Here is a 12250-nt window from a genome sequence, read left to right as displayed (position 1 = left end):
AACTCCCGAGCGAAAGTCGAGCGCGGTATGCATGCGTGACGACGCTCCATGCAGACGGCACCGTCTGACTTTGGAGAGGCAGTAAACTTCGTAGCGTGCGCAGTACCCTCTTTGGAAATCTAAGCGCTTGTTGAGCAGTATGGAGACCCAAGACGATCCACAGAAAGCTGTAGAGCGCCCCCCCTGCTCCAGACTCTGCATTAAGAACCTGCCCAAGTATGTCGACGAGGCTCGACTGAAAGAGCACTTTTCGGCCAAGGGCGAGGTAACAGACGCCAAAATCGTTCGTACAAGGTAGAATTCTGGAGCACGCTGCTATGCGCAACACTTGAAGCTGCCCGGTCCAGTCTGCCGATGCTCTGTATGGGTCTGTGCTGCGATATATAATGGGCCGCTCCCCACTGGGAAGCCGCCCTCCCTGACACAGCATTTAGCACATTCACAGGGATGGAAAGTCTCGATGCTTTGGGTTCATTGGCTACCGCTTGTTGGACGATGCCGTGGCAGCCTTCAAGTACTTTAGCAGAAGCTACATGGACACCTTTCAGCTGGAGATCGAGGTGGGAGGCTGGGATGAGCTGGGGGCTGTTCGTGCACCCTCTCACAGGTTTAAACAAGGATTCCACCCCCCTCACACGACCTGCATGCACACGTTGCAACTTGGGCTTGCATGTGATTGTGCTCCCTCTTCGGCACATGCTGCGTGCAGTATGCTCAGCAGTACGGCCGGGCTGCGACGGAGCACCGCCCCTGGAGCAAGCACACGCCGGGCTCGAGCGCGCATGACAAGGCTCAGGCCGCAAAGCCTGATGTGGAGCCTGCGCCTCTGAAGGCACGGGAGGCCATCAAGGCGGCCAAGACGAAGGCGGCTGCCGGGAAGAAAGCTCCCGAAGAGGGTGGGTTGTGATCTGGGGTGACAGAGGGATTGCTGCTTTGCACCCCTCTGGCAAGCAGTGTTCCCAGAGAACCAGCTGGCCCCTCCTGGCTCCATGCTGCACAGCCGACCCAAAGCTGGCTGAGTTCCTGGAGCTGATGGCGCCCCGGAGCAAGAAAGCCACCTGGTCCAACGACGACGCTGTCGCGGCAGCGGCTGGGTCTGCCAGTGCAGCTGCTGTCCAACAGGCCGTGCAAGGATCAGACGACGAGGAGTATGAGGACCTGGAAGGTGAGACGTGGGCCGGAGCGTGAGTGAGGTTGCGAGGGATGTGGTTGTCGCAGCTGCCTGTCTTCCTCTCCTTACCAGATGGAGAAAGCCTGGACAACTCGAGACTGCAGGTCTGTGCTTGACTTGCTACACCCCGGATCTCGATTGCAGGGCCGAGCACCAGAGCAGGAAGCAGGAGTGACTCATCTGACGAGGAAGGTGACGAGACTGCGCCTCCAGCAGCTGAGAAAGACCGGCTGGTTGTGGACGCGACCGTGTCCCATCTTGACTACCTCAAGGCCCGGCGAAAGGCTGCGTTCAGTGATGACGAGGACGAGGGAGAGGAGTTCTGTGGCGCCGCTGACAGCGACGAGGAGGAGCTGGAAGCCGCTACCGGGCCATCGGGGGGTTCCGAGGCGGGTGCGGGGACGAGCGGCAGCGATGCTGCTTCTGACGAGGAGGGTGACGAGGCGGCGAGCGAGGGCGCGCCTGAGCCCGACCCTGGCATGCAGCATGCCTCCCAGACCGCCGAGGTGTCGGACACAGGGCGCCTCTTCGTGCGCAACCTGCCCTACGCCGCCACGGACGATGAATTGAGGGAGCTATTCACTGCCTATGGCGAGGTGGAGGAGGTCCACATCGTCAAGGACAGGTTTGCAGCTTGGCGTGCGTGGGGTGGCCCTCGCTCGCTTTCATGATCATTCGACGTTCCAACCCCCGGCGGTGTCTGATGGAATGCTGGTCTGCTTGCGCGCTGCTCATCTGGGCGTCATGTGCATGGAAATGTGTGCAGGAGTACATCTGTGTCCCTCCTCTGTGCCTGTCCCTCCTCTGTGGCTGTCGATAACATCCTCACTGCTGACAGCCTGCCAAAACCCCTCTCCACCCGCCCAGGGCTACACGGCAGAGCAAGGGCTTTGCGCACGTGCTGTTCAGCTCGCCCGCAGCAGCGGTTGCAGCGCAGGCGGGCGCCGATGGCGCCATCTTCCAGGGCAGGCTCCTCCACGTCCTGCCCGGCAGGCCAGCCCCCAAGACAGAGGAGGAGGGTCCCAGCGATGCCAAGTCCTTCAAGGTGAGGTGGAGCCTGGGTTTGTTGCTGGGCAGTAGTAGGGCGACCTCCTTGGGGAGGCCGGTCAGGCGGGTGTTGCAGTCCCCCGGCTTGGCTAGCCGCAGCACAGAGGGACTTCAGCCAGTGCAGCGCGCGATGTCGCCCTCCCCTGCCTCCCCATCCCACTCACGAGCGGCTCCTCCCAGCATCACCACTTCCCCTCTCCTGTACAGGAGGAACGGGCGCGAAGCCTGAAGGCCGGCGCGGGGACCAACCGCGCCGCCTGGAACTCGCTGTTTGTCAGGCCCGACACGGTGGCCGAGGCGGTGGCCGCCCACTTTGGCATCACCAAGTCGGCCCTGCTGGACCGGGAGTCCTCGGATGTGGCGGTGCGCATGGCCCTGGGGGAGGCCCAGGTGTTTGCCGCCACCAAGGCCGCGCTGTCCGACGCAGGTGCTGCGGGGGTTGGGTGACCATGGGAGGCTGGGGCGTTTGGGAGTGTTTGGGGACTGATGATGTGTTTGGGGGTCGATGAGGTGTGGGAGATAGGGGGGCAGCGGATGGCAGAGTACTCCTGCACATGCACGGGAATCACCCAGCAGGGTGTCTAGCTTTCCTCCAGCCCGCCCCCTGACCGGGCGCAAAGGAACTGATGGTCACAGCCTTGATTCTTCACCCCATCTACACCATCCACTCCATGCCAGGTGTGGACGTGGATGCCCTGGAGGCAGCCGCCGCAGCAGCAGGAAAGCAGGATAAGGGGCCCGATGTGGCCCGCAGCGATCGAGCTATCCTCATCAAGAATTTACCCTGGTCGACGAGCGAAGATGAGCTGCAGTCCCTCTTTGCGGAGAGCGGTGAGCGGGTGGTGGGGGTGACCGAGGGTCTGAATATCAAGCTATGTTCGTACAATGGGGACACAAGGGCTTCATCTCGATCGAGTAACAAAACAGTGGTCACGCAGTATGTTTGAGGCTCACTTCAACTTCGCCTGCCGGCATTGCCACGCTTTCCTTCATGCCCTCACCCCACCCTCCCCTGTCCCTGGTCCCCTCCCTGTCCTTCTGTTGCCAGGTGAGGTTGCCCGATTCGTGCTGCCAGACACCAAGGCCCTGGCCGTCATCGAGTTCGAGGACGCCTCGGACGCCAAGCGCGCCTTCAGGCGCCTGGCGTACAAGCCCTACCACCACGTGCCGCTGTACCTGGAGTGGGCCCCGCGCTCCATATTCTCCGGAACCCCCAAGCCAAAGGCTGCCAAGGTGTGTGATGGAGGGGGGCGATGCGGCCTGGGGCCGGGCTGCGTCACAATTTGTGGCGAAGCGATGGAAAGGGAGGGCAGAATGACAGCAACCGGTGTCCCAAAGCAGTCGCCAGCCGCCTGGTCGGTGCAGCGGAATCCTTGTGCTGTGCACCACTATTGCCCTTCCTGCTCGATGCACAGGTCTTCGAGGCCAAGGCGGTGCCAGCTGCGACGCTCACCACCAGCCCCGCCATAAAGCCCGAGGCTGGGCTGCAGGCGACGGCGGCGGCGGCAGTGCTTCCGGAAGACACGGAGGCCGACTCGGTCAGCATCTACGTGAAGAATCTGGCCTGGGCCACGACCGACAAGGGCTTGCATGCCCACTTTGCAGCTGCTGCGGAGGCCAAGGGCGCTGCCCTGCGGAGCGCTCGTGTGGCCAGGAAGGCGGGGCCGGACGGCAAGCCCCTCTCTGCGGGCTACGGGTTTGTGGAGTGTGCCACGGAGGCGGCCGCCAGGGAACTCATTGGAGCGCTTCAGGTAGGTGGACAGGGTCGTGCAGGAGTGCGTTCTTGCAGATAGAAAAAACAGGGATCGTCTGGATGTGTTGTGGGGAAGTGCTCAAGGTCCGTGTGTCTAAGCTGGGATTTTGCACGAGGCGCTCCACAACCATGGCATCCTTACACCCTCTTCTTCCCTACTTTGCCGCATTCAGGGCTCGGTTCTGGATGGCCACAAGCTGATGCTGCAGCTTTCTCAGAAGCGAGACGCCCAGGAGGGCAAGGGGGGTGTGCCCGCCAACCTTGGGACCAAGATCGTCGTCCGAAATGTGGCATTTGAGGCCACCCGCAAGGACGTGCTCGGGCTCTTCTCCTCCTTCGGGGACGTGAAGAGCTGCAGGCTGCCACGTAAATTTGATGGCACCCACAGGTAGGGAAGAGGTCGGGGTGGGGCGGTTGTGAACTGAGAGGCTCTATCGTAAGGCTGAATGTGCCATGTACAAGCTTGTTGCTCGGTATGAACCTGTGCCTGTCGATCTTGTTCGAACGTACACCCGACCCCTGGGAGCACTATAGAGCACCTACCCCTTCCCGTCATGCAGAGGCTTTGCCTTCCTTGAGTTTTCGAGCAAGCAGGAAACAAGGAACGCTGTGGAGGCCGTCCAGGGCACGCATCTCTACGGGCGTCGGTTAGTCATAGAGGTGGCTGCTGAGGACGGAGGACTGGACGAGCTGCGCGCCAAGACAGCCGCAAAGTTCTCCTCCATCCTCGGGCCAGAGACGGGAGCCACCAAGCGTGTCCCAGCTCCCATGGATGCCGATGCAGGGGCACCGCTTGCCCAGCCACCAACAAAACGAGCGAAGAAGGGGAAGGCTTGACTCTGCTCACACTACGTGGGTGGGCTTGTGCATGGTTTTATAATTGAGGTATGGGGATAGCAGCCAAGTGGATGACCGAGCACTTGGGTCTTGCTGGAGCAGAACACACGGAGGGTGTTTCGCATTCTTGCTTTCCGTGACTCTGATGAGATGCGAGCTGGGTCTCGGAATTGTGAAGGGGTGCTTCGACATCATCGTGCGGGAAAGTACCTGCAGAGAAAGCCCAAATTCCACCAGTAAAAGCTTAACGAAGCCGCATTAAAGGGTAGTAGGAGAGCGATCATGTCCATCCTGGAATCTCTGAAGAGGCTGTCTGGTCGAGGTACGCCAGGGCGACGGGGCCCTCCAACCTGCGCCATCGGGACCATTCACTCAGCGATTTCTCCCCAGCAGGTGACACCAAGACAGATGCAGGCACTCCTGTGAGCCCAACGACCGCTACGAGTCCTCGGACGAACACATGGCAGGACGTGTTCAACCCTGGGTAAGGTCTATTTGGGTTAACCTTGGCCGCCAGACGATGACGAGATGCTCGTCATGGTTGGCAGGGCGTGGCGCCCCAGATTGTTGAATTTAGGGATCCCACTGTCCCCGGAATCGCAGGCGCAACTATAACCGGAAGGGCTCCTACTTTGATAACGGTGTGTCAACCTGGTGATAGGATATGGTGGGCGGGGGGAGTGTCACTGCTACAGTATTTCCTGTGTGCAGCGATGCTTCGGCTGTGCAGCATCACTCAGTATGGCTTGAGCTTAGCATTCATACGACCCGATTGTCTACTGTGCAGTGGGATCTGGCGAGGGCGACAAGAATGGGACAATCTGGGAGCAGCACCTGCAGTCAAAGGGCTCCCAGGAGATTCCAGCTCCTCCACCAGCAGCTGCACCGCCAGGCAGGTCTCGCTTGAAGCCCATGGGGCTGTGATTGGAACAAGGGTCAGTGAGGGAAGCACTTGTGCATTCCTGCAACCCTTCAAGTCTCTCACCCGACACCCATCACACCAAATCATGGCAGGCATGAGCAATGAGGAGCTGCGCAAGATGTTCTCATCTGAGCGTGTGGATCAGGTGCTGAAGCAGAACGAAGGCAAGAGCCTGGACTTCAACTCCTTTGTCAAGCAGCTGCAAGGCAACCCCGGGGACAAGAAGTGAGGGGGGCATGTACCCCTTGCGCTGAGCACCACTTTTGCGCCCATGGCAGCGGATAGGGACAAGTTTTCGGTTTTGTAATTGACTGCATACTTTTGGCGCCCGGCAGCAGCCTGCCAGTGTGCATGTCCAATGAATGTGTGACGTACAGGTGTTTCTGCTTTGTACAGTGTCAGTCAAGGGCACTTCGTGGTGATGCAGGGGTTCGAGGAAGGGACGAGGCCCGCACTATCTCACCCAGGCATCATGCGGCGCCTATTGGCAGGCCCTTTCTATCAGCCATACAGCCTCTGACCGAGTCTGAGGGGCTTGGCGCCGACCTCCGGCGACCCCACCCCGACCAGCAGCATGTCGCTGATGCTGCGCGCCAGGCGTCGCTGGAGGCTGGCCGTGCTCGCGACCTCGGGCGGGTCCCACTCAACCTCCTGCCGACTCGCAGGCGAGGGGGACCGGGCCACGCCGCCGTCCGTCGGCGTGGCGGGCGACAGGACGTGCGCCTGCATCGCCGCCGGGGAGGCAAGGGGGTGGGGTTTCCAGGCGCCCTGCGCGGCCCTGCCCTGCGGCCCGCTGCGCGCCGCCGCCGCGCCGGCCAGGGACTTGAGCGTGTGCCTCACGGCCGGGGCAGGAGGTGGCGAGCGCGAGCGACCCTGCAGAGGGGCCTCGCCGCGGCTCCGGCTCGCCTGCCGGTGCGAGCCCCCCCCCGCGCAGTCCCTCGATGAAAGCTTCGGCCTGCTCGACCGACTTGGCTGGGGCCCCGCATCCGACTGCACGCCCGCCAGCCTCCCGCCGCCAAAAGGGTGCTGCTGGGCGGGGGAGGCGTGCAGGGTCCGGGAGCTCAGGCTCGACGGCACGCGGCCTCGCCCGTCCAGCTCCCGGCGCAGGGCTGCCGTGCGTGCCGCAAAAGCCTGCAGGCCCTCACCGGCCGGGTCCGTAGGCCGAGCAGCGGCAGCCCCTGCTCCCCCGCGCGAATGCTGCTGGCCGGCGCTATAGGGGCTGCGGGCACCGGCAGGGCCGGCGCCCTGCCCGGCCACCGGGCGCTCGGCCGCCGGCGGCGCCTCGTGCGCGCCCTGGCGCCTGGACGCGGCCAGCGCAGCGCCTGTCTGCGCCAGCCGCCACTCCAGGGACCGAACCTCCTCCCGGGCCAGGACCAGGGCAAGGGTCATCCCGTGCTCCTCGCCGCCTGCATCTGGGCTGGGACCCTGTGCAGGAGGGCTTGTTAGTGGGGCTGCTGCATCCTGCGTCCCCATGCGTGTGCCGGGGCATGTGCTCCGCAGTGAATGGTCGGACTCCGGGACATGGACGCCCTGGGTGTCCAGGTAGGCTTGCAACTCCTGGCTGGGACTGGCTGTTGCGTCGGAGGAGAGCGTGACGATGGTGTGGACCGGAGCAGCTTGCGGTGCAGGCCCAGGCGCAGAGGGCACCGAGCTCTCTGCAGTATCGAGCAACGCCGGCCTGCCGGGCTGCTGGCTCGGCGATACTCGGTCTGGAGTCAGGGATGTCGAGGCACTGCATGCCGGGGCTGTGAACACAGCATGCTTGGGCACGGGGGGGAGGGCCGTCTCCGGAGGCAGGAGGTGGAAGGGGTCCTCAAGCCGCCCGCAGCGGAGTTGGGCGAGCAGCAGCCGCGCCCAGGCGTTCCTATTGCGCTTCCACACCACGTTGGCCGTCTGTGTGCGGGTGCTAGAGGATGTGTTATGCGGGGTGTTTGTATATATGCGCAAGGCAATAACTTGGTGCGACGCAGATAGGATGTACAGGCAGGCGCCCTGCGCACCTCTTCAGAGAGTTTGGCCAGCCACTTCGCCACGCGGATCTGGGCGTGCTTCTGGAGCAGGGCCGTGTGCGACTGGATGTGACCCTCCAGCTTGTGGAAGGCCGAGTCGAGCGCGTGATGGGCCCTGGCATCCTTGTACGACGCCATCCAGGCGGACTGGGCCTGGGAACCGCCGGATGCCATATCCTCGACGGTCAGTTGCCACGAGATTCACCCGACATGGTGGTTCCAAAGGTGTATGGCTGGATCTGGGATATCTCGGAGCTCCTAGCGGCCTGTAAATATTGGGCCGTTACGACCCCACCGACAGCATGGAGAGTTCCTTCACGCCGCGATGTGGCGAGATTTCACAAATGGATGATTACAATGTCCCCTCTAGCTCCGAAACTGATCTTGAAGCACTGTGTGCGCCCTCATCTGTAATTACGGACAGATCCCTCGCGTTTGAACCAGCGACCCGTGGGCGCGGCAGCAATTGTACAAGATGAAGAGAGAGGAGCCGAATGCTAGGAGCACGGCGGGTGGTCTGCAGTGAGAATCTTCGGGGGGAAGAGCAAGACAAATTGTAGCGCGGAATGCTCCGAGGAATTTATGACACGGGAAGGCCATGGGCCTCCATCCGGGCTGCCCATGGGCACTGTTAAGGGACAGGTTCTGAGCTTGCAAGGAGGTCTCACTGCACGCCCGCCCAGCGCGCCAGGTCCACAAACTGCTCGCCCCCAATGACATTGTTAGCAAAACGGATGGCCACCGTGGTGCCATACGCAATCTGCGGGGCCAGCAGGGCGAGTGTGTGAGGCGTCGCTGATGGTGAAGGGAGCCTGTCGACATGATTGGTATTCTCGTGGTGTTCCAGCAGCACCACCTTCCCACGCCCTCCCTCCATGCCCCTCCTGTCGCACCGGAGGGAATCGCCGAGCAATGGTGAGCTCCACCAGTCTCTCTAGGCCAAACACCGTCTGGTATCGCACGTTGGAGGAGACACCCATGAAGAGACCCCAGACCAAGGCGGTGCCGATCAGCGGGGGAACAGCCACGTCGTCCTCCCTGGCGCCCTGGTACTTGCGCCTGGTTTTCGGTGCGAGGGTGGATTTGGGTCAGGTAGGGGTGGGCAGGCAGGGATCTCGGAGCGCCGATGGTGAGGGACCATGCGCTGATGCTGCCCCAGGTTGATCACTGACGGCTCATCAGACCACAGCCAGCCCGGTGAAGAGGTACAGGCCACAGTGCATACCATGTCCCATCACCAGCCCAACCTCTTCCACCACTCTCACTTCACGATCATCAGGGAGTTGGCGACCCCCTGGCCGACCAGCCCGCATGCAAAGCCTGCCAGGGAGTACTCCAGTGCCTTGACCCCGAGGCAGCCCAGACGACCGAGCACGGTGTACGGCCGCGTGGGGGTGGAGGCCTCAAACACCGCCGATGGCAGCGCGGCCAGCCGCTTCTTGATCCCTGTCCAGCGGCGCGGTGGGTGGCATGCATGGCTCGATGTGTTTCGATGGGGCAGTGCAGGCCCACCGCCAGCTGCGCGGCCAAGGGATTGAGCCCTCCCTGACAGGCTGACCTCCCCTCCCTGCCCCATGGCCGGCATGTACCTGCATCAGAGCACGCAGCCACCCTCCCAAACGCCACAGCATGCATCGACATCATACACGCGCCCTCACATCCGGTCTGGGCGCGGGGCTTGCGGCCCTTGAGCGCCACAGGGGCCAGAAGGCCGACGAGCACGACGTCCAGGACCAGGCCCACCATGAGGTCCGAGAGGTAGAATTCGAACTCGCCCCAGAACTCGTCGCCACGCTTCCTGACCTCAGCCACGGTCGCACACCCTGTGGAGGGCATGTCGGTGCGTGGGAGATCGAAGGTGTTGCAAAGCGCAGGCGAAGCGCATGACCAAGCTCAGGGCCCGAGGCAGCGCAGGGGAAATCACGGGGGAACCTATCTGCGCCCCCCTTTCTGCCAGAACCGTAACCTGTCGGTCAGTATCAAGGGGACCCCTGCCAACTGCCAGGTGCACGGTGGAGGCAGGCACACCTGTGTCGATGGTGACCTCGGCCAGGACCTTGAAGAGGAACATGCGGTCGGCAATGAGCCGGTCCCGGAATGCTGGAATAGTACTGGCCAGCCAGCGTGTGAGCCAGCCGCCGGACAGCAGGCTGATGTAGTGCTGCAGGGTGGACAGACGTAGGCCTCCTTCCACTGCGGCGGCTGCAAAGTCGGCGGGCAGCTTGATGTTCTTGGCAGCCGCCAGCTCCTCTGCCTGCGAGCGAGGAGGGCGCGAGAATATACCACTGCCACGCGCTGGGAGCATGCGTACGAGGCGCTGAAGAGTATATGTACTTTTGAAACTGTACAAGAAGTACAGGGCTCCTGGGAGGAGACAGGGCCTGGCAGCCCGAGCCATGCATCGACAGGCATCTGTTGGAGGGCTGCACCTACGCGACGCCGTCGCTGCCAGTCACACACAACCACGCGGGCCCTACCTGAGCGAGGTTGAGGTACTCCTCGCCGTCGTCCTCGTTCCAGCCGGCGCCCTCACCCTTGCCACCAGTGCCATCGCCGCCACCGCCAAGTCCACTGTCCCCACCCCCCATGCCTGGCAAGGCTATGTCCGTGCTGGCCTTCACAGGCTTTTGCTGGCTCTCAAGCTTCGGCAGACTCAGGAAGGGCCGATTTGTGCCGGCATTGGGGCGGTACTGGCCCCAGAATCCAGGGGTCCCGGAGGAACACGCCGCCTGTTGGTACAAATACAAGAGATGGGTGCTGGGATAGGGAGATATTGAGCGACAGGTCGAGATTTGATACGCTGCCATGCATGTTTTTGGTGACACTGAGTCCCTACAAACCAACCTGGAGTCGCGTCACGCGGCATGGGCGAGCCACTGCGAGGGTTAGCTGACCCGAACGGGCGTTGCCCAGGGCTGAAGACTGCATGGTGACGAGTGGGATGAAGAGCTGTGTCGGTCGACACGTTATGATGTAACAAAACACAGTCTTGCTTGATAGGGTCCGTCAGGGGCACTATGTGGCGCGCGAGGGCGTGACTGCCCTGGCCCTCCTCCCATGTCGCGCGCGCCCACGGCTCACGTGCGAGGGGCCCCCCTCATGGCGGCAACACCACCTGGCGGGAGGCTGGCCCCAACGCTGGTGGTCCAGTGCTCCACCGCAAGTCCGTGAGGTCCCATCCAGTGTGTACCCTGTCCAGAAATCAGCTCTCGAGTACGTCTCACACCCCGAGGAAAAGCCCCCGCAACCCAGACTCTGCATGAGGTGCGGGTGGTACCTCCGGCAGGCCCCTGCCTTGTGCTGATGAGCTTACGTATTGGTCTGAAGCCCCGTGATGCATCTCACCCCCCTCTCAATCCCCATATGTGCAGTACGAAAGAAGAGAAGCCCCAGCTTGCGTAAGTGAAGCCTGCCTAAGCGTGGTCCCCGCGGATCGTGGAAGCACCCCGGTGCCCTTCCCTCTGATGTGTCCCTCATGTGCCTCCCTCCTCGCAGTGGCGTCCGTCTGAAGACAAGGAAGAGGAACATCGTCGTTCCCCACGATCCCCAGGTGCCGCTTGGAGGAGACGCGCGCATCATGGGCTGACACCAGCATTGTTGCTCCAATGACCCTGCTGATCTGTGTTGGCTGCCTGCTGACGCCCGTGTCCCATCCGGATCCCCCCGCAGTCCTTTGCTGAGGCTGTCATTGCGGTCCTCGGGGATGCTCAGGAGTCTGATGACATCGAGCGCACCCTGGATGCAGCAAACAAGGCGAGCTGGAGATGTAACTGGTGGCATGCACAAATGCATGTGCCCCGGCTGTCGCGCCCTGGCTGAGGCTGCTCCCCTGCCGTTTGGTGCCCAAGGCCTTTCTCGCACACCCCTTGCAGATCCTAGACAGCGCGGAGCTTGACTTCTCTCGCTACGGCGATGTGCTCTTCGAGGTGGCCTTTGCGGGGGCCCGCCTGACCACTGGCGGGAATGTTTCCCATGAGGGCAAGCCCCTGGAGTTTAACGTGAGCCGCAGCTGCCGATTGCTCTGGGAAACGGACATGTCCTTTTGGGTGCATGAGCGAGCGTCGGGCGATTGGTGTCTGAGGATGCCTGGTCCAAATGCCCCTCGGTGCTCGGCCCCCATCCCTGTTGCCTGACCTACTCTAGGGGCCGCCTGACCCTGCTGTGCATGCTCCATCCCCCTCTCCGACCCCTCCCCCTGGCCCATCCCCGCACACCAGATCCTGGCGTCGCCTGCCGAGACGGCGGCGATCGTGCCCTACATCAAGTGGTTTCAGACCATGATCCGGCGCCGCCCCTTCCTGGTCAAGTCGCTGGAGAACACGCTGATCAAGCTGATCCTGTCGCTGGAGTTTTACGATGACCTGGGCAGGAAGAAGATTGCCATCGGTGAGCCAGATGAGCGAATACCTTGAGGTCTCTGCCCTTCTCGGTCGCCGGGTTCTCCTCCATGTGCCGTGATGAGCATTCAGCATCCAGCCTGCCGAAGCATGGATGCTCACGGTCCCTCTGCC

At 62.5% G+C, this 12250-nt stretch overlaps 4 protein-coding genes across 4 annotated transcripts; 2 read left to right on the top strand and 2 right to left on the bottom strand.

The window, feature by feature from the left end:
- Nucleotides 1-139: 139 nt before the first annotated feature.
- On the top strand, nucleotides 140-5959 carry F751_4616 (Multiple RNA-binding domain-containing protein 1; the record flags this gene model as incomplete). Its single annotated transcript, XM_011402011.1, has 13 exons — nucleotides 140-294; nucleotides 446-560; nucleotides 710-896; nucleotides 1001-1165; nucleotides 1388-1796; nucleotides 2039-2216; nucleotides 2426-2645; nucleotides 2897-3049; nucleotides 3267-3451; nucleotides 3634-3969; nucleotides 4145-4359; nucleotides 5412-5449; nucleotides 5823-5959. The coding sequence occupies 13 exons, from the start codon at nucleotides 140-142 to the stop codon at nucleotides 5957-5959; spliced, it is 2493 nt and encodes an 830-aa protein (XP_011400313.1).
- Nucleotides 5960-6231: 272 nt separating this feature from the next.
- Nucleotides 6232-7913, bottom strand: F751_4615 (hypothetical protein; the record flags this gene model as incomplete). The annotated part of the gene is made up of 3 exons (XM_011402010.1): nucleotides 6232-6453; nucleotides 7087-7623; nucleotides 7731-7913. The coding sequence occupies 3 exons, from the start codon at nucleotides 7911-7913 to the stop codon at nucleotides 6232-6234; spliced, it is 942 nt and encodes a 313-aa protein (XP_011400312.1).
- Nucleotides 7914-8403: 490 nt separating this feature from the next.
- Nucleotides 8404-10327, bottom strand: F751_4614 (hypothetical protein; the record flags this gene model as incomplete). Its single annotated transcript, XM_011402009.1, has 6 exons — nucleotides 8404-8499; nucleotides 8633-8798; nucleotides 9005-9185; nucleotides 9398-9562; nucleotides 9768-9993; nucleotides 10217-10327. 6 exons carry the CDS (start codon nucleotides 10325-10327, stop codon nucleotides 8404-8406), a joined length of 945 nt encoding a protein of 314 aa, XP_011400311.1.
- Nucleotides 10328-10838: 511 nt separating this feature from the next.
- F751_4613 (Basic leucine zipper and W2 domain-containing protein 1-A) lies at nucleotides 10839-12151 on the top strand (the record flags this gene model as incomplete). The annotated part of the gene is made up of 5 exons (XM_011402008.1): nucleotides 10839-10906; nucleotides 11235-11289; nucleotides 11409-11531; nucleotides 11612-11737; nucleotides 11957-12151. The coding sequence occupies 5 exons, from the start codon at nucleotides 10839-10841 to the stop codon at nucleotides 12149-12151; spliced, it is 567 nt and encodes a 188-aa protein (XP_011400310.1).
- Nucleotides 12152-12250: the final 99 nt, after the last annotated feature.

Source organism: Auxenochlorella protothecoides (genome assembly GCF_000733215.1).
Source record: "Auxenochlorella protothecoides strain 0710 unplaced genomic scaffold scaffold53, whole genome shotgun sequence".
Taxonomy (NCBI): domain Eukaryota; kingdom Viridiplantae; phylum Chlorophyta; class Trebouxiophyceae; order Chlorellales; family Chlorellaceae; genus Auxenochlorella; species Auxenochlorella protothecoides.
This window is presented reverse-complemented; position numbering and strand designations above follow the sequence as displayed.